The sequence below is a fragment of the Thermobia domestica genome, chromosome 11 (assembly GCF_964235325.1).
Source record: "Thermobia domestica chromosome 11, izTheDome1.hap1.1, whole genome shotgun sequence".
NCBI classification, from domain to species: Eukaryota; Metazoa; Arthropoda; class Insecta; order Zygentoma; family Lepismatidae; genus Thermobia; species Thermobia domestica.
The window spans coordinates 174972695-174991606 of record NC_137464.1 but is presented as its reverse complement, the minus strand read 5'-3'; the positions used below and the strand labels follow the sequence as shown (position 1 = coordinate 174991606).

The following is an 18912-nucleotide window of genomic DNA, read 5'->3' as shown; positions in this document are numbered from 1 at the left end:
TTACATGCGATTTTCTTTAAAATTTCTTAAATTTGGTGAAAACTAACCCCGGTCTCACGGTATTATATTTTCTTTACTTCTCATCTGAACGGGTGATACGAATTATCCAAGTGCATCACTGGTTCCCTGTGTTTGTTTCTTTATTCTGGGATATTATGTTTCTGTTTGTGATTCCTGAAAGTTTATTATGTTTCGTGTTGTGTTATATACTACGTGTACTTCTTTTTGTTTGTTTATTATAGTGATATAAGGTCTGTTAAGATGGAATTATTTGTTGGTTAGTCTTCATATCCTTATTTGTGATATTATTTGTTTCTAGGACTGAAGAAGGATTAGAAAAATATGGAAATGTGAGACAGATGAAAGGAAGAAGTTACCAATAAAGTGGAATCTGACTTCTACAACAAAAGCTTTAAAAAATGTTTCTTGTATTTTTGTACTTTTTTGAAAATGTGTACGTTATTTTTCAATAAACAAAGTAAATTTGTTATATTACTTTTGATTATCGTCGCATGAGAACCAGAGGAACGTAACTCTAAAAATGCTGTTTTCCTTTTCTTCATGTTTGGACATAATGTTGAAAGTTCCACTTAGTGTGAATGGAACGTAACGCCATATGTTCTAATTGCCCATCATCTGTTGTAATGTAGCTCAATTACCAAATATGAAATTTTCTCCAAATATGATGTTTTCAATCTAAAGTGAAGGAATTTTTTAAATCGGACGAGCCGCTTGGGCTGTACACTCTTTATGCGCCCAATATTAATGAAAATGCAAAGTTGCCATTTACCTGGAAGCTGGACCCACAACATAAGTGAACGAAGTTACTGTCTTTTACACTAACGTGTCAATGGCCAGACCCCATTTCAAACATGCTCCCATTCATCATACTCTTACAAAATGTATCCACCTCCCACTCCCAAAATTTTCAAAAAATCTTCCTGCCCTTAGCTTTCAAGATATACTGAAATTTTGCATACAGATTGTGTACATCTCTGATTATTTATACTTTTTTTTTTTTTTTTTTTGGAGATCACGTCAACCCGAGCCTCAAAGGTTTCAAAAAGGAAATTTTTTTCGGAAAATTTTCCGGATTTTCCCTAATTTTCCGTTTTTGGTGTATGATATGGGCATGTGAGTGGTACTTTTTAAAGGTTGCTTTATTCTGAGGAGAAAGAGGTATGAACCATGATCCGGGACAAATAGTCGTTTCAGGAAATTTTTACATTACGTCGTATATATATATATACTATATTTATCCGTGTATGCCGCGCACATTTTCTGTACAAAAACGAAGTCAAAAAAACAGGGTGCGCGGCATACACGAGGAAATGTAAAATTGACTAAGCCACCAAGCATTTAAAATCACGGGGAGTTTTTATTAACCTAATACTGGAATATTGTGAGTAATTTTACAAGAGTAGAAAAGTTTTAATATAAAATGACAAGTTACAACTCATCTTTCCTCTTTGCATCAACCGGCCTTTCAAGAACCACTTGCGGCGACTGTAGTATGGATGGCGAAGGCAGTACACGAAACTACGCCAACTGGCCGAATTAAGAAACCTGCACTTCGCCTTTTGTGCGAATGGATTATTGAAGCATGGAATTTAATTCCAAAGGATCTTGTCGTCCGCAGCTTTAAAAAATGCTGCATTTCCAATGCCAGCGATGGGAGCGAAGACTTTATTCAGTCCGATGGTGATACGTCTCCAGCTCCTCGGAAGACGACGGCGACGAAGAGAGCTAGGCACGGGAGTGATTTCTGTTAATAATCACAGTATTGTTGGATTGTCTCTGTGTATAAGGATTTTAAAGATTAAAAGTAGGATGAAAAATACATTGTACCGCTTCTTTTTCTTTTTTTTTTTCTTTTTTTTTGAGAAAATTGATGTGCGCTGCTTACACTTTTTTTTTCAATTATTACGTTACAAAAATTGGGGGTGCGCGGCATACACGCGTAAATACGGTATATATATATATAAAGATTGATCACCTTGAGATTTAAAAAAATCCCGCCCTCAGTTTTGAAATTTTGCATTTTTCAAATTATTTTGAGATTCCTGCGTCAACCCAGGCGAGGGCCAGAATGGTGCAAAATTTAAAAAAAATAATTTCCGAAAAACTCCCGGTTTTCCCGTTTCAGGTGCATAATAGAGACAAGCGAGTGGTACCGTTGGTAAGGTTGCTTTATTGTGAAAGAAAAAAAAAAGTATGAACCATGATCCTACGATAAATAGCAATGAAACAGTACCTGCTTGACTGAAAGTCTAAAATTTACGTCAAAAAGCCAGGACCGTAAAAAGGTTAATCCAGAACTTGATTGCGTTCTTTCTCTTAATGTGTTGATATTACTGTTTTGCTTCGTGCTTAGTGTTCCACTGTTTTAAGTGATACATGGGTGTTCATAGAAAAAGAGTGAAAATAAGATTTTACCAAACTGATGAGAGAACTTATCGACCAAAAACTTTTTGGATCTTGTTTTCCAGAACTAGCAACTAAAGAAAAAAAATGAAAATTTTGAAATCCGATTTCTGTTTGAACAGCTCTTCCTTATGGTGGTGATGAAGGGTATAAACAAAGTAACATCAAGAAATGTGACACTAACACAGGAGAGCTTAATAATGAAATCGAATTTTAAAAAAAATCGGTTGTTGAGTTGATTGTGAGTTTAACGTCCCTTTCAGTAGCGAAGGTATATGAAGCGACACCTACTGATTAACGTGGAATCCGAACCACATGAATTCCCGCTGGGAATCGAACCCGGTTCTCCCACGACAAAGGCGCGTATGCTAACCGCTTATCCACGAAGGAGCTCAAAAAATCGGGTAAGAAACAACAGAATAAGGTAATAAATGTTTTAAACTTTTACTAATTATTTTCTTCTTCTCTCTTCAGGTTATATCTTTACAGTTTGTGCATATTTCTTTCTTGCTAATGTATATGTGTGTCTCTTCTCGATTTTGTAGGAAAAGAAATAGTACATGAAACAAGTAGAGATATAAAAGGTGCAGGCCACAGTACTAAATTTTCTAGCTCCAATATCTGAAGGTAAATAATGTTTAGTCGCAGTTATTACTGAAACACTTATTAGTCAAATACGAATAAAATAACGTATTTTCAGGAAACTTCGTCTGAAGAAAACTTACATTCTAAAAGTAAACTGGTTGTTGTGGACTTTTTCGTGAAAAATGATTTATGTCAAGTATTCAGGTTGTAAATGAAACATTTATGAAATGCGAATAAAGTCATTTTTGAGAAAATAGTCCGAGAAAAACTGACATCAGAATTAAACTGCTCCCTGTGGAATATTTCAGGACAAATTCGTTATGCCACATTTCAGGTTATTAATGAAAGATTTGTATGTGAAATATGAAGAAACTTACCTGAGTCGTTTTAAAGAAAACACCCATAAACTATTCCTTCTGGATCTTTTCTAGAAAAATGACACACCCCACAATTTGGTTGCTAATGAAATATTGATATACAAAATATTAAAAAAAACCTCATTACAGCCGTTTTTGAGGAAATCCTTTTTTTTTTATTTATTTATTTATTTTCAACCTTCAGTAAGTTCGGGGGATAGGAATAAAATTCGAAATACACCCCACGGGAAGCTTATGAAAAACTTAAGTTTAAAATTTGGTGTGGCTACGTTGAGCGAGTGAACACATATCGGGAAGAACAGACGGAAGAAAACATATTCAAAAATCAAATTTCTCGACTTTTAGAGGCCATGTAAAGTGTAAATTCATTGAAATCTCGAATTAGATTGCCCTGTCCCACCCTCGCTCAAAAGTAAGTAAAAAAAAAAAAAAAAAAAAAGGGCATGATTTAAAAAAAATATTAGATATCATGAAAAAAATAAACCTTGGCTCTCTCTCTAACTGAGACCAATTTTAAAAAGACAAGAGAATACGAATATTTTTTCTAAAAAGTGGTAGAAAGAGAGAGAGAGATTTACAAGAGACAATTGCGTCTGTCAATTTAATAAGACCATCTGAAATTGTAAAAGCAGAGGAAGTGGAGGCTAAATTTAAAAAAAAAAAAAAAAATCATTCAGTATATGTCATCCATAGCTGAAACTTGATGTGCTACACGAGCATAAATATAGGACCAAATCATCCGTCTTCCTTTACAATAAGATCAAGTTTTTAAAAAAAAAAAATAATCCAATATACAAATACGTTGTTAGCCAATTGTAATGTTTCCATGTAATATAGGCCTATTCTTAATTTTTCTTCACAGTGTCATATTTTAGAATAAACGGTTTGCTGCTTCGTTTTAGTATTAACCCAACGTTGTTAATCATATACACCAACTATCCTATGAACTCAAATTGTGAATACTTTTCCACTCAAATACCTGAATGAATGACTATCAATTCCATTGTTTTATTTCAAAATTCATTGAATAAAAATTTTTAAAAATTACAAAAAACAATTCAAACTAATAGAAAATATGATTACATTACAAATTTAATCAATGCTCTCAGTAATGATTACCATAAAATATGCATTTTAAACTAAAAGCATTCTATTAACTACGAAATTTGGGTCTTTGTCAAACACTGAAATTACAACATTGTATGTCTTCCACAGTTCTCATTTTTAAACATTCAACAGCCTACTATTTAAAAAGGAGGAGGATTCTTCTTGATGTAATTTTAATATACAATAATAATAATACTCCTATATATAAAGGTAACCAAGAAAGTTCTGTCGTTTTTTGTGAAGACTGTGTTCAATTCTGCCGTGTCGTGACAAAACGCTGTAACTTTGGCGGAGCAGTTTTGCGAAAAAGAGCCGTAAAGTTTTCATCAGAAAATGTGATTTGTATCGTGTAGAACCAGTGTATCTTGACTTTGGAAACACGTGGTTACATGTAATGTTACGTAAATGCATGTTGTGTGATTAAATTTGGTGAAAATTGATTGGTTGACCATTATTGCCTAGTTACACTGGTTCTACACGATACAGATCACATTTTCGGATGAAAACTTTACGGCTCATTTTCGCTAAACTTCTTCGCCAAAGTTACAGCGTTTTGTCACGACACGGCAGAATTGGCCCTCTCACCGTGAGTTGAATGCGAATGGAGTTAAGGCGAAGGTCAGTTGTTGATGTGGGTATATCCAACATACTATCTGTTTGTGGCAGTTTCAGTCACACCGTGAACTTGCGTAAGGAAAGAGTGAACATGGGACCTCCACAGAGCGTTATAAGGGCGTGTATGTTGTACGAGTTCAAACTGGGGTAAAACGCTGCTGCAGCGGGGCGGAAAATATGCCAGCCCTTTGGTGAGGGTGTCGCGACTACGCGGACAGTGCAGCGGTGGTTTAACAAGTTTAAGGGCGATGACGAAACACTCGAAGATGCACCTCGCGCCGGAAGACCAATACATGTACAAAATGAAGATCTTGCAGGCAGCAATTGAGTCGAACAGTGGCCAGCCATGTGAGAAACTGGGACTACAATTCAGTGTGAGTGGAGAAACCATTCGGCAGCATCTCCATCAACTTGGGAAGCACTACAAGTTGGATCTATGGGTCCCACATGATTTGACTCCGGGCCAGGAGGCAACGCGAGCAGACACCTGTGTTTTTATGTTGTCTCGTCTGAGGAAGGAGCCATTCCTGGACAGGGTGTTGACATGTAATGAGCAGTGGGTATTGTACGAAGCTCTACAGCGCCGTCATCATTGGTTAGCATCCCATGAACCGGTTCCAAAACAGTCGAAACCAGCACTGCACAAGAAGAAGATCCTCCTGTGTGTTTGGGGGACTGCTCTCGGCATCGTGCATCCGGAACTGCTACTAGTTGGTCAGAGCATCAATGCAATTGTGTAATGTCAGCAGTTGAGCCGTGTTCGAGAAAAAACTCAAAACTCTAGAGCCAGCACTTCTGAATCGCAAAGGGGTCCTCCTGTTACAGGGCAACGCTAAGACCCACGTGGCTAGGGTGACGCGGGACACCATTCCACGCCTTGGATGAGAAACACTATTGCATCCGCCATACTTCCCAGTCATTGAACCGTCCCATTATACCTGTCCCATCTCTTGGACAATCACGTTAGAGGACGCCAGTTCAAATGCCTAGTAGAGGTGCAAAATGCACTTGATACCTTCTTCGCTTCACGGTCCACCAAGTTCTACCGCGATGGAATCCATGTTCTTCCAGAACATTGGCAGAAGGTCGTCGATTCTGATGGGGACTATTTTTGATGTTGCAGGTACATCTTAGGTGACATATTGATGTTCGAGGGTGGTGGGTGAAAAAGCGACAGAACTTTCTTGGTTACCTTTATATAACAAATATAGTTTTCTTTTTCTAAGCAATTACTTTACAGTTATGAGAATGAATATTATGCACTGCCTGACAACTGCTACGAAAAAAGGAAAACATATTGATCCAAACTTTTGTTTACACGCCTAATATCTGTCTATTGTTATAAATATACCAGTACAGTGCACTAGTGATCCAGAGCTCCCATCAATAGAAACAAGCGTGCTTTGTAAATGTCGGTATTAGGAAAAGATTGTGACATTGAGTTACAAGGCTGTACCTAATATAAGCCAAATATATTAATGGCCGTCATCAGTGCAAGACAATTGTGCAAAGTGAATAATCCTTTGGACGGAATTATTTGAGTGACTATCATAAATGACAGGACTGTGGGTCGGCTTGAGGTAGGTCAAAATATCACAGAGATTGAACACTAATTGACGTATCAAAGAGTATCATTTCTCGATTTCAGGAAGATGTTACACGAGAGGAACTGTTGTGTGTGTGCATGATGGAGGTCATGTAATGTGAACAACAGTTTGACAGGATCGATACATAGGCCAGTAGAATAAAATCAATCGGTCTGTCACTACAATTGAAATTGCTGACGTGTTTTCCAGTGCTTCTGGTGTCCATGTGTCCTCAAAATCCATTTCACGACGACTGAATTTTGTTGGGTTTATGTCCGGATGCCAATAACGTGTATTCAAGTTTACAGTTGTGTAGGGAACATTGTGATTGGGATCATGAAAGAAGGTACAATGTAATGTTCTTAGCTGAATTACGATTCCGTGCGATACGTGATTCTGGGCATCACATAATTTTGAGGGAACGATATAATTCACAGTACACATGTAAATATGATAGTAAGATAATGGAGTTAAGGTATAGGCGGGCATAACGAAAAATGGAAGAACATCAGCGGACATCTTCGACGCAGGATTCTTAATGAGCAACCATATTATATCGATAATGTGAAAGGATATATTCAGTTCTCCATACTGCGCTGGGCCCTGATTCGTTTATACAAATAACAACGCGTGCCTACAAAGATCTTCCCGAATTATAGAGACACTGAATCGACTGACCAGTATATCCCCAAGTCTTAATCCCATCGAACACCTGGAATACTCTCGGGATACGAGTTGCACAGAAGTATCCAGCATCCTTGAACCTCCTGGCTCTCAAAACTAGGCTTAACGAAGAACGGGATATCATACCCTAGGTTCTCGTGAACACTTATTTACAGAGTACAAAGTACAGATATGGAGGATGTTGTGATGTCCAAGATGGTCTTAGTTTTACAATAGATGGATTTAAGTTCAGTCTACTTCAGATCCGAGGCTATACGAGACATGATTCTACAACTTAACTTGAGATCCTAAATCACAAAAGCTCCAACTGGAAATCGAACTCGGGTACACCAAAGATGTGACCTTACTGATATGATTCGAATTCTCTGCACTCGCGGTCACTTGTATTTCATGCCCTACTCACTATTACTGTGCACCTACTTTCTTCGGGAGGGGAGCGAAGAATTGTTCATCATGTTCTCCTTCCTCGAATGGCCAGAAACTCACTGCCTTTTGACAATAAAGTAGGACAGGAGTAGTATCTGTACTCATATCTTGGACGCTTGATGTACCCGGACCATAATCCGAAAAACTATAGGCTAATATACGTTTATTCCCAAGCAAATGATAAGCAGTGTATTCAAGGTAAATATGAAAATGAACATGAATAAATATTACTATATTGGAACTCACATTAACAAATTATTTTTCCATAAGATACGATGAACACCAAATATGAGGAATACAGAAAGCAAGAACATTTTCTTCATCCAGATAATGGTAGCTGGTTCAGTCACCTAATCATGAACATAATCGTAATTTTGATTTAGTTCACTTATCTGTTTTTAAATACCTTTAATCTCCAACAGTAATTAGCTATTCGCAAGTAATTACTTGATTTTAACTCTAAGAAATATTACAATTTTTTTTTTCTCTAAAGAATAAAATAAGATAATATTATTGTACCTAGGTCTTAATCGTCAAGTTGACCAAAATTTCAATATTAAATCTTCACTTATCAGTACACGTAAATTATCAACAAAGTTAGGTGGAAATTACTGCTAAGACTTCGTTTTTCCAGTGGTTTGAAGCTTCTTTGATACCTTATAGAAGTACATCTCAACATACAAAAAAGTCATCAATATGCTAAAGGCAACATTATAAATTTTTATTATTATTCAGACGAAACAAAATACTAAAATTTAAAGTTCATCTTAAAAGTAAATATATGAATACTATTACCGCAAGAGGAAACTACACTGACAGCACCGATTTCGCAAAACAACATCCAATAAAATTCAAAATATTCTTTACTTCATAATGCAATTCAAGTACAATATCTATCTAAAGTTTTCAGAAATTTCAGACTCCGAGGATTTCTTACGGAAGTGTAGTTGAATATGGTTAGCTAGCGATAGCTTAGCTGTCAAATTAGTTCCGCAAATATCGCAATTGAATTTCTCCTGTGGAAAGTGTGTGGCCATATGCATTTTTAAGTATGTTTCGATTACTGTCTTACCACAAATTTCACAGGAAGCTCTACTTTTCTCTCTTTTTGAATGTACTGAATCTATATGACCTTTCAGTCTAGAGCGAGTACAAAATTTTTTTCCACAATATTTACAAATATGGGACCAAGATTCCCTGTCAGTATGAACTGATTGCATATGTACACTCAGACAACTACGAATATTATATGTTTTCCCACATATGTGACAAATGAATGAATTTTCCTTAAAGTGGTGCTGCATATAATGTATACTTATGGCTTCTTTAAATTTAAACTTCTTTCCACAGTCGTTACAAGAGAACTCAAGTTTATCAGAATGGACTCCTCTTGTGTGAGTACGCAGATGTGTCATCTGAGTGAATTTAGCGTTACAGATTTTACAAACATATGGTCTTAAACCAGCATGTAAATTTAAATGAGATACTAAATATCGCTTACACACAAAACCTTTACCACACTGATCACAATTGTATTTTCTCTTATTCTGAGAGTGAAGGTCTTCATGAGTTTTCAAATTTTTTTCCTTGATAGGCTTCCCGCAGATTTTACATGGAACATATTTTATCTCCGTGTGTGAGTTCTTCATATGTGAATATAAAACACCTTTAGAGGAGAAACTGTTATTACATAACGAACATTTAACTATCGTTGCCTTTAAATGCACACACTTAATATGATCTTTGTAACTTTGTTTTAGTTTAAAAGATTGTGGACAGTACATGCAATTAAATACGTGTAACTCACCGTGTTTACCTTTCAAGTGAGTTCTAAGATTAGATTTTTGAGAAAAACTTTTCCCACATTTCTCGCAACTGAATGGTTTGTTGCCAGTATGTGTTCTATTGTGAACCTCAAGAATATCCTTGGTTGGGAATGGCTTGTTACAAATTGTGCATGAGAAACTAAAATCGTGTACATGTTTGTGTGTAGTGAGATAATCCTTAGTTTTAAATGATTTTCCACATTCATCACAAGAGAAGGGAAATTCTTTATGCTTTCGTAAGTGTTTCTCAAATAACAACTTCCTATAGAAAATTTCTTTGCATATTACGCATATAATTTTCTCTTGATAGTGCTTTTCTACATGGAGCTTAAAAATACCTTCATTCTTTAATCGTCTTTTACAATATGGGCAAGAGTATTGTTTTGCAGCGTGACGTACCTTGTGATTCTGTAAAGCCTTTTCAGATGGAAAACATTTTTTACAAATTATACATCGGAATGGTTTTTCTCCAGTATGTACTCTAGTATGAATCTGTAGGCTTGAATTGCATGGAAATGCCTTTTCGCATACATTGCACAAGAAGCGAGAAGCATGGGTACGTTTATGAGCTTTCAACGTACTATATACCTTGTATGATTTCAGACATTGAGTACATTTGTATTTGTATTCTGGGTGTGTTCTCAAGTGGCGCATGTACTCATCCTTACAAGTAAAAGAGAACGAGCATACGTCACAATTGAATACCTTGTTATTACTTTCAGCTACGGTTAATCTTCTTGATGAGCTTGTCCTCATCCTATTTTTCTGGTCTTTGTTAATATTTTCAGAATCATTCTCCCCATGGCACAAATCATCATTACCCTGCATGGCTGTTCCATCTTTCAATGATAAACTGAACCTTTAGTGGGAGAAAAATAAAACGTACCATATATACATATTAATCAGAACGTGACAGTATACATACAAGACATATTGCCTAATTCTAAGTGAGTTAGTAGCAGAATCGTAAATGAAGATTGATTAGAAAAAGGAAATGGTAAGTGTGACAATAAACTTGAAAATGAAAACTAATGTGTTACAGGACAAGTATAAACGTAGAGTTAACACCAAAGAAAAAGCAAAAAAAGATGAATAAACTTTATCAAGATTTACAATTGAGTTCAGTAAATCGTACCATAAATTAATAATAAATTAATAATCTCTTCACTTCAATGTATATTCTTAATAATAGTTTTAGAATTATTCATCAATTTTAATCGCGTCCTCTTTTAGGTAGTGATTTAGGCGATTTTTTTTAAATTACCTTCAAAAACTACCATATATACATATTAAAATTTTGCAATATAGTCTATCGATAATAATGCTTGTGCTAATATAGGTTCAACATCGAAATTAATAAATTTTTGCTTAGGAAACAGAACTCTTACCTTAGCAAGCCACAAAGAAAATGGAACAGGGCATTAAAGAATACAATTTCTTCTCCTATAAATGTATGCCGAAGCATAATTCGTATGTCACTATTTCATTGCTTTGTTACAAAATTGAAAAGGACAAATGTTAAAACTCAATTTAAACATCTTTTGCCAACTCCTACACAACACGACACCATTAATAATTATATCCTCACTGTAAATGTGATCCTCAAAAGATTTTATACCTTATGTGTATAAGAATGAGACAACTATAGAGCGAAGACAGCTGTGCTATATTTTCTTTTATATCAGCAAAACACACAAAAATACATACAACTAAAAACTAGCTTGGGGGACACAAACAACAGTTTGGTAGTGATGGTGGGGAATTTCTATGCAACAATATATTCAATCATACACGATGTAACGGTGTTTAACTGTAACCTGAAACAAAAAGCAATGCGATTGTCTTCCTTTCTTTTCGTATTGCATACTAGTGTATTAATACAAATACATAAATAATATACCTTTTCAGATGTGTCAGTTAATTACAAATTGAAAATGTTTCACTTCAAAAAGGATTTCTCAACACTATATTTGGACAATTAAACACGCACACAAACGAAAAGAGTTGCATTAAAATTGAAACAAAATTTTCACTTATGATAGCTACAAATGGATAAATTTGATTTTTAAAATTTTATGCCATAATTTGAATCAATGATACTACAAAAGCTTTACTTAAAAAAGGAAATTACTCAAGATCCACCTCTATTTTCTAAACACACAACTGGATAATTACACACACAACACAAAAAGGAGAAATAGTTGCATTAAAGAAGAGATAAGGAAACTTCCGAATCCATCTTCAGTATCTTGTCCAATATGTGATGTGGTATCATTATCGTACGTTACAAAGGTCCCTTGATCGTAAAATATATTGTAAGAATGCCAATTGGCAACTGAAAATTAGATTTAGGATAAAAAGATTAACATTTCAGTTCTTTCAAAAATAAACTTTATTTTTATGTATTTCTTTTTAAATCCAGTAATCCTTGTAGATTCGTGCATTGCCTTTTTTGAGGAAAATGTTTACTTTCAGTTAGCTACTGCTTTAATAAAGTCGCTTTCTTTCATATCTGGCTCCTGACATGAGGTACTTCCCTAGATTTTTCCTGGCATGTTTTGAGCAAAGTAAAATGATCTCCACTCAGGATGGCTGGCCTTTGAATCCTAGGTGTGATAGGAGATTTTTGTTCCTATTCTACAATATATAGAAATACCCATTCTTTATTATTCTACATCATCTACTTCCTCCTTTCTAGAAATCGAAATTTAAGCGAGTGCCAAGTGTAACGAGACGCAAATAGGTCTTCACGGATTTCTTTAGTGCGACAAGGAAATTCTATAGTTTCACTCCAAATGTGTACAATAGAACATGAATGATTAAGTGGTATTTTAAGTAGCAATACAGCTTTAAATGTACGTGCACACTTTAATGCAACTCAATCTTGTCCAATAAAATTCACTATTTTTTTTTTTTTTTAACAGTTTTTCACAACCCTGAAGTTAATGCATGGTCTAAAATCATTGTAGAAACTGTCTCTTCCTCTTCTTAAGAACGGAATTTTTAAAACGCTGGAATATGTGTCTATTTATTTTAAATTAGGAATCTACACACCTAGTTTAATGTTCCTAACTTAAAGGTCTCATGAGATATTTTATTTCTGGCATAAAGTTGAAACACCCTTTCTCTATGCATTTTCTCGAAAGTAACATGATAAAACCCCGGTTTGAGACAGTGCTAATTATGTTCAAAAATTAATTTCGAACAATAAATAGGTTTTTCATGACAGGGTTCCCACAAAAAAGTGAAGATCGATTTCCCTAACTTTCCCTGACATAGATTCTTGAATATAAATGGGAAGATACATTTTAACGGCCTCATCTCACATCCGTCCAACACACTCCTTGAATTACCATTTACATATTTGTTATGTTCAATATGAGTAATTGTTATTTACACAAAAATTAACATGTAAGTATATAATAATACATATATGGTACACTACCACATACCTTGACATTGCAAATTAGATTTTTTTTCTTTTGCTTGAAAAAAGCAATATAACATGTAATCAAGGATATATTGCCAACTCTTCCTGACACTCATTACTATTAATCCTAAAATGAAATGAAATCTTAACGTTTTACATTCCACGGTTATGCCGTCTAGGCTAAAGGACACGGTGGTGATGAGAAATGAATGAAAATAGTGGGAGGAAGGAAACGAGAGGAAATGGGAGAACCCCGAGAAAATCCATGCACACACGGTGTTTGTTCACCACAAAGTTCACCTGGCGCGAGCTAGAAAAATCGAACCAAGGATCCTATGAACCAGAGATGAACGCTCTACCACTGAGCCACCATAGCCCACTATCAGTCCTAATCCTGCTAACTCTGAGACATGTTAATCTTCACATTTACATTTTTAAACATTTGTGTTGCTTGCAGTTCTTGAATTTGCCAAGAGTACTACGAGAGCGTCTTGTTCTTCTTTGCAACATAATTCCATTTGTTTCTTCCTTGTTTGCAATTTCTTAACTTCAGCACTTAGTTTTCTTTTTTCATCTTTGATTTTACTTTCCTCTGCACTTTCCGTTTAAGGTTTTTAAGGTATTCATCATAGCGCCTCCGAGCTGAACGAACTGAGAGAAACATTCTTCGATCAACAGAAGATTCTACACCTCCATAGTACAAATTGCATCATGCACCCGCCTCCGTGCTACCAGAGAATCTTCGATCCGGCTTTCTACAGTAAGTGTCTTATTGACTAAGAACCCGCCCTCCATTGAGACATTGCCGTGGGAGGAAATTAAACATTTTCACAACATTCCACAAATCAGAATATTCTTTCTTGAACAATGCCTTTGCAAAGAAGTTATTTAACCTACGTTGCCCATCTTCTCTTCGTATTCTCTGAAGTCATGAGACCCCTAAATACCAGTACAGAAAGACATAAATTGTATTGACACTGCTTCCTCAGCTACAGAATCAGATATTCTGTTATGCTCATGCAGAGTTTATAGCATGCGTTTCATGCTGATCTGAGGAAGTTCTGGGTTGTTCTTTTGTTACCAGGGGTCCAAAGCTGACAGAGCACGTAGCAGTTTGTACTTCAGATAGCTCCTTTCCACAATCCTCTTGATTGTGACCAGCAAAAAGTCTCGACAGTCAAGCCTGAAAGCTAGTGTTTCTTTATCTGATGCTTTCAGTAGTTTTTCTGTCTTAAAACCGATGTCTACGAAGATGCCAAGTCATACTTCGATTTCTGCTGTTACATGACCAATTATTCATTTATCCCTCTCTCTCTCTCTCTAAGCACGAAACAGCAACGATGCATCAATGTCATCAGGAGAATGCTGTATCATTGTGGTCCTCTTCACATGCCAATCTGTACGACTAATAGAGAGGAAACATGTTACACTTGCACATTTACGTTCCCTGACTTTCCATGACATTTTAGGCAAAATGCGCGATTTCCCTGACATGTTTTCATTTCCCTGACATTCCCTGATTTTCCAGAATGTGGGAACCGTGCATGATGATGATATACATAACGTTGATGTGAATGTCACTAAAACAAAGGTAGAAATTCCCCTTTCCCCTACTTGAAAGTGGAATTTTTGAAACGCTAGTACATATGTAAAGTTATTTGTAAAGAGAAATGATTATATCGAATTTAATTTCCCAAATTAGAAGAGCTCTGAGGTATTTCATTTGTAGCATATATTTTGAACCCCCTTTACCTCTTAGTATACACGTCTTAATGAAAGTAAGAAACCCAGGTAGACGACAGTGTTTAAGAAGAGGCGGCGGAACTGTCCGGGCTATTGCCTGGTCAATATTTAGGAAAGAATCAATTAAAAAATTCACGATGTATTAAGAATATAAATCATGCAATGAATAACCATTCTCACTTCAAAGACCGTGTGTGCTGCTTTTGCTTTTCAGCCTTCATCCCTACCTCCCAGCAGTTGTCTTCTCCTTCTTTCTTCCAGTTTCAACCACGCAAAAACTGAACAACATTATATCAAATAAACTAGAGTAGAATTACAGAAGCATGGACAGTGTTGTTTGGCTTTCGCTTTGTCACTCCCCTGTTCCTCCCCTTTCCCTGCTGAACTCAATGTCCATCGGGTGAGTGACCACATGCAGACACATAAATGAACAAGAAAGGAAAACTTGATTTTTCGATACTCAAGTCAGATATAGTCCATAAGAGAGCTTCTGATTATCCCACAAGCTTTTCTCCCATCTCTCCTGCACTTTATTTATGTTGATTAGAGAAACTCCTATTTTTGCTTTAAAATAAATAAATAAATAACTAAATAAATAAAAGTGGAAAACATTAAACATGATAGGTCTCCTTTGCTGGTGAATTACCTTCTTATTATTTCTAACGTCACTTATATTACATATAAAAGAAATTTGGTGGCAATTCGACAATACTGTGCCCTTAGATATTATAGGTGTAGTGCGAGTGACGACACTGACCAGATTTCATGGTGAGGGTATAACGAAGGGAACACCCTTTCGCATTCTATTGGCTGGTGAAATCTGAAGATTTAGATCAATCTTCACGACTTTTTGCTATTGTTATAAATAAAGACATTTCCTTTTCATTGGTAGTGCTGTTTCTGCTTCAGTCAGTGCGTGATGTTTATTTTGTGTGTTAGTGGAGAGAATACCAATTACCGGTGAAAATAAACAGTAAGACGTTCCTTCTTTTAATATTTATTCCATAGCACCGTTGTGGTCTTTGTTGCAATCCGTGCATTGATTATTTTGTGTAACGTTCAAAGAAACATTGATTACACATTACCGGTAAGTCAACATATAAAATACGATTTTTTTAAAAAATATTTGGCCCTTAGTATTATGCTTTCTGTTGCAATCAGTGTATGGTTATTTCGTGTGACAATGAAGAGAACATTGGTCAAGAACTGAGAGGGTAAACGAAGATTTTTCGCGACCTTTGTGTGAAAAATCTCAAGTTAAAGAGAAACTGAAATTCAGACAGATAGAAGAAAAGAAACGTGTGTAAATACTGATTGTCAATGCTTTTTATGTGCCAGTAGTAGCTGTAGTGAGCCGTATCAACCATTAAATTTTAATGTTTCTATGACTCGTAAAACCAATGGCAATCAAACAAGAACATTTAAAACGAAGTGATTCGAAACACACAAGTGGTTATCTTTTTGCCTAAACACTAAAAGTGTTTTCTGTTATATTTGAAAAAAAAAAAAAAAAAAAAAAGTACAAATTTGACTCTCGGTGCTCTTAAGTCTTTAAAAGTGGACTCAGCTTTTATTAATGTTGGTTCTGGAGCCTGGAAAAGAGCCGTAGAATCATTTAAGACTTACTAAAATTCCTCTAGTCATATGGAATCTGTAGATAACGTCCGAACTATCACTAATAGACCTCCTGTATCATGTGCATTAAATAGACAGATTTCCGGCCATCAAAAGCTTAGAAGCATTTACTTCAAGTTATAACATCTTTGAATTATTCAGCAAAACAAAGGCTTGGAATCAGGAGGCATTCTAATAACTTGGAAGGAAACTTGATAGAACTGTTAAAATTGAGGGGTGAAGATGAGCCAGGTATTTTTAACATGTTACAACGGAAAAAGCATTGTTTGTCTCACGATCTTCTGAATGAAATTTTAAACCTTATGTACAGACGCGTGTTAAAGAAAATCATTTCGTTGATCCAAAATGCAAAATGGTTCGGACTCATTGCCGATGAAACAAGTGATATATCAGGATGTAAAGAATTGTTCCTGTCTATCAGGTGGGTGGATTTAAAATATATATATATATATATATATATATACACTACCCCCGAAAAGTTTCCGGACAAACACGAAATAATGAAATTTTCAAAATGTAACATAAGAATGCATTACAATTTGCTCACAAATGAAAGGAGAAACATTTTAGAATCAGACAGGAGAAAAGGTCTTGGCCTGTTGTGGATGAATTGAGGGAAATAAACTTAAATATCGCGCCGCTGTGATGGTGCATTACGTACGCGTGCGATACAAAACGGCCATTACACTGCAAATTGAAGGTCGAACACACAATAAATGCATCATAGGTGTCTCTCAAGCTGCTCTGTCTACTTCTCTCTCAGATCTCACTGTTGGGAGTTGTCTATTTCACACTAGTTGTTGTGTGTGTGCGTTGAAGTGAGGTGTAAAATGTTCCCTATTAGTCAGCATAATACCTCGTACGAAAAGGGAATTGGGCATTGAAACGTGAGCAAAAGTAGTTACTTTACGAGAAGAAGGCTATACAATACGGGAAATAGCCGCAAAAGTGAAAATACCCCATACTACAGTGCATGATACCTTAAAACGATTTGCTGAAACAGGGGAAAATCGCTCTTGAGCAACATCTGGAAGGCCTAGACCTACTACTGCAAGGGAGGACAAGTACATTATAGTGAAAAGCATACGTGACAGGTTGAAAAGAGTGCCCCAAACACAAGCTGAAGTGAACGAAACTCGCGAAAAGCCGATCAGCTATGAAACTGTATGGACGCGGTTAGTTAATGCGGGACTAAACGGTCATATGACAACTAGAAAACCGCTCTTGCGCCCTCAAAACAAAAAGAAGAGATTGCTGTGGGCAAGAAAATTTGCAAGCTGGGGGCCAGAGCAGTGGAACAAGTGCTTATTTACTGACGAATCAAAGTTCGAGCTCTTCAGTCATAGGCGTAGGGTTTTCGTGGGTCGCTCCAAGGGCGAAAGACTGCTTCCGTCGTGTATTTTGCCAACGTAAAGCACGGGAGTGGTTCTGTGATGGTGTGGGGATGCTTTGGTAACAATTAAGTGGGTGATTTAGAGCAAATACAGGGTGCAATGCAGAAAGAACAGTACCATCAGACTTCGATAAGACACGCAGTACCATCTGGGGAGAGGCTCATTGGTCGTGGGTTCATCATGCAGCAAGACAATGACCCAAAACACACATCCCGACTTTGTAGAGGGTATTTGTCAGCAAAAGAGCAACAGGGGGATCTCAAGAATATGGTGTGGCCCCCACAATCACCGGATTGTAATCAAATTGAGTTGCTATGGGATGAGCTTGATTGGGCAGTGCGAAAAATGTGTCCCTCTAGCGAGAAACACTTATTTAAGTGTCTTCGCAAAGCCTGGATAGCAATCAAACCCGAAACTCTACAGAAACTAATACGGCGAATGCCCAAATTCTGTAAAGCTGTTATCACAGCACGTGGAGGCTACTTTGATGAATCAAAGATTTAAATTTTTGACAAAACAATGGTCCATTTCTGTTAAATTTCTGTATTTTCCTCTGAAATACATATTGTAGGTTCCAGATAAAAATAAATTCCATTGATATGTCTTTGCTTTTTCTCGAATACACGTAAAGTATACATAAACCTACTTTATACGGAAACTTTTCGGGGGTAGTGTATATATATATATATTCATGAAGATTTTATAAGAGTTGTAAGTCTGAATGACACAAAATCAGATACTTTCACAATGATATGTGATGATGTACTTAGATGTGGTCTAGATATCCAAAACTCGCGGACAAACATACAATGGAGCAGCTAATGTCAGGAACTATAAGTGGCATTGGAACTTGCATTTGAGGAAAGGTTCGAAGTGCCTTGCAGGTTCATTGTTCTGCAAAATCCTTTAACTCTGTCTTCAGGATGCTTCCTCTCACTGTTTCCCAATACGAGAAGCATTAAATATGTGCACGGAAGTCTACGATTTAATCAGGCTTTCTCCTAAACTCATGCGTGCATTTCACGATATACAAAATTCTATGAATCCGAATGGACCTTAGAATCAGTATTAAAATATTAG

At 36.1% G+C, this 18912-nt stretch overlaps 2 protein-coding genes across 8 annotated transcripts in view; one reads left to right on the top strand and one right to left on the bottom strand.

Annotated features, from left to right (window-relative positions):
• Positions 1-490, top strand: part of LOC145664566 (uncharacterized) — a 59503-nt gene extending 59013 nt beyond the window's left edge. Inside the window, exon 3 of the mRNA XM_081731343.1 lies at positions 320-490. The gene's annotated coding sequence lies outside the window, so the exon portion shown is untranslated. The remainder of the gene's footprint in view (positions 1-319) is intronic.
• LOC145664565 (uncharacterized) overlaps positions 1-18912 on the bottom strand; it is a 105258-nt gene that overhangs the window by 59203 nt on the left and 27143 nt on the right. For 3 of the 7 annotated variants that reach the window (XM_081731334.1, XM_081731335.1, XM_081731336.1), the window contains one exon: positions 4163-10489. The exons of 1 other annotated variant lie outside the window; for it this stretch is intronic. In XM_081731334.1, the coding sequence (XP_081587460.1) occupies positions 8698-10489 (1792 nt within the window). In that variant the 3' untranslated portion in view covers positions 4163-8697. 3 more of the 7 variants (XM_081731337.1, XM_081731340.1, XM_081731339.1) reach the window with 3 other exon arrangements.